Below are 2875 nucleotides of genomic sequence, written 5' to 3'. Positions count from 1 at the left end.
CATTGGCTTGTTGGAAATATACCAGGTACTGAAATAAGCAAAGGTGAAACTCTTACAGAATATATTGGTTCAGGACCTCCTCTAGATACTGGTATTTACTTACGTATCATCATTTTTACTTGATTATTCTTTTTATTTGATTCTGTTTCTAGGACTTCATCGTTATGTATTTTTGGTATACAAACAACCATCTAAATTAATATTTAATGAACCATATGTTACTAACAAGTAATTATTTTTAAGAATTCTTCTACTATATTAATAATATAATATTAATCAAAATGGTAATTTAGGTCACCTGGTAATCGTACTCATTTTTCTATTCATAAATTTGCTCAGAAATACAATCTTGGATTACCAGTTGCTGGTAATTTTTATCAGGCACAATATGATGATTATGTGCCACTTCGCTACAAACAGCCAACTACAACTTGAACAGAAATTTATTACAATATTTATTTAAAAAAACAAAACTATTATATATTAAAACACTCTTTAAATAGGGTATTTATAAATCATAGTACTGTATAAATAAATGTATAAACCATTGTTTATGTATTTATGTTACATTTGTTGTTTTCATTATATAATTTTTATCAAAATAAATTCTAAACTTTGAACAAATATTTGTTTTTATTAATTACTTATTAAATAATTGAGTATTAACAGCAATCTATAAGAATTATTATTTATTAAAGAGGTTTAGTCCAAAAAAATTATACTTCAAATAAATTTTAAAAAATGAAATTTTCTTTAAAAAATTTTAATGCCTTTACAGATTATTAATAAAAATAATATTAGTAATTTCAGATGAAATTGTATACGAAAACTTTATTTCTTTAGTTCCTTAAATTTTATCTTCTTTTACTGAACTCTTTTCATAAATGAAAAATTTTCTACACTCAATGATTTTACTATATAATTATATAAAATTGTTATTTGGATGACAATGAATTGAAATACTATAAAGGGTCATAACTAAAGGGGCTAGCATGCTTCCTCAAATATCTCAGATAGCTCAAAAGGCCTATTTTAAATTAATTATAACAAAATTAAATGCTAAGTAGTTGCCAGGCTTATAAACCAAGCTGAAATTTAAAAAATACTTCACTTTTTTTTTAGATCTAGTAAAATTTTACTACACCTTTTATGTCATAAAATAGTAATATTTCAACAAATAACAATCAGCCCAATTATTTTTACATTATTTTATGTTAAATCTATTTTTTTATTCCACCAATACTTTAATCAAAGCTTAATAGATTTTTAAATATTTTTTTGTTATACTCTCTATAATTTCGTATTATGATAATCACCGGCGTATGAAAAGAATTAATTTTAGCTCAATCTCCTAAAAATTTGATTACCCTACGAAAATGGTGTAGGTTTTGTTCATTAACTTGTTATAAACATTTTATGATGTTTTAAATACTAAAATAAATATACTATGATATCTTTTATTTAATATTCATAAATATTGTACATGTGAACCGGACTTTCATGTATTAACTATATTAAATCTTAATCTTTTTAAAAAGCAAGCGCTTTGTGCTGTTTTTCTTCCATGGAATTTTGTTTATCTTTTAATCACTTAAAAATAATTTGATTACATTGGATGTACGCATAATTCAACAGATTAGTAATGCATAGAAGTAATCATTTATGTAATCTTTATTGAAAAAAAAAACTATTATCGGCTTCAAGTGTTATTTAGAATTACTCAATCATATTATTCGTTATCTAATATAGTGGTAATACATAAATTTTTTTTATTAAAATTCTGTAAAAACACCAACAGTTTTGGATAACTATTCTGTTATTTATAGCAATTTTTCTTCAATTTCCGCACTTGTTATTGACTGTGTTCATGGCATTATTAGTCACTTGTACACGATTATTTTCTCAAGTTTTTACACAACTATCTGCTCGTTTCAGTACTTCTGTTAATTATCAAAAGATCATGGAACAACATGAAATTGTGCCAGATGTCATTCCTGAAGCCCCTAAAGGAAAAATACAAGTAACGATTCATTCAATTTAAATTAATTAAACTTTTCCAATTTTAGCTCTGTTACTTTCTGTTAAGCTCTATAATACTGTTTTAAAAACTTAAATGTTAATTTTTATCTATAAAAGTTTTATTATTTTATCAACATAGTACTACATGAAGATCAATCATATCTTTCTGTCAATATTTTATGATCCCTGGCATATTGTAAAACCTTTATTCTATATGTAAATACAAATTGAAAATACTATTTTGAAGTCTATTAAAGAGTTTGATTGGTTTTAATATACCAAATGGATTTTAAAACTAGCATCAATATATGGCATGACACATATATTAAAATATTGAATATAACACTCTAGGAAGTATAAACTAGTTTTACTTCATAAAATGAAGTTAATAATTTATTTAAATTTATGATATTATTTATTAAAAATCTATCAAATTGTCCAGAAAAATAATTTGGTAATGTTTTATTCCTAAATATTGAATTTAATATTTAAATTATTTATTCTCACAACAATTAAATAATTAAAATAATAAATATTTTGGATTTTTATTGTATTATAGTATTTAATTTAACTTTTAAAGTCATGCAATATTTATTTCAGTTTTTAATATTGTACTAATTTTTTTTTTAGGTATCATATCCTAGTGGTGTCAATGTAGATTATGGAAACGAACTTACGCCAACACAAGTAAAAGATGAACCAACAGTTAAATGGGATGTTGAAGATAACACTCTTTACACTTTATGCATGACAGGTATTTCTTTTTAAGTATCACCATATAAGTTAATACTACATTAACTAGTCAACAAATTACCTAAAAACTATTTATGTTTTATACATATTTTTGGTTAAAAAA

The 2875-nt window shown here is 23.3% G+C and overlaps 2 protein-coding genes across 2 annotated transcripts; both read left to right on the top strand.

Annotated features, from left to right (window-relative positions):
• Positions 1-3: 3 nt before the first annotated feature.
• Positions 4-626, top strand: LOC126909734 (phosphatidylethanolamine-binding protein 1-like; the record flags this gene model as incomplete). The annotated part of the gene is made up of 3 exons (XM_050692163.1): positions 4-91; positions 153-228; positions 294-626. Coding segments are annotated over 3 exons (306 nt in total), but the record flags the coding sequence as incomplete, so codon positions are not given.
• Positions 627-1607: 981 nt separating this feature from the next.
• On the top strand, positions 1608-2773 carry LOC126909733 (protein D3-like; the record flags this gene model as incomplete). The annotated part of the gene is given in 3 exon segments (XM_050692162.1): positions 1608-1751; positions 1827-2020; positions 2650-2773. Coding segments are annotated over 2 exon segments (277 nt in total), but the record flags the coding sequence as incomplete, so codon positions are not given.
• Positions 2774-2875: the final 102 nt, after the last annotated feature.

This window comes from Daktulosphaira vitifoliae, unplaced genomic scaffold (assembly GCF_025091365.1).
Source record: "Daktulosphaira vitifoliae isolate Bord-2020 unplaced genomic scaffold, ASM2509136v1 Scaffold_1062, whole genome shotgun sequence".
In the NCBI taxonomy this organism is placed as follows: Eukaryota; Metazoa; Arthropoda; class Insecta; order Hemiptera; family Phylloxeridae; genus Daktulosphaira; species Daktulosphaira vitifoliae.
The sequence above is the reverse complement of the archived record's forward strand: the minus strand, read 5'-3'. Positions and strand labels throughout refer to the sequence as shown.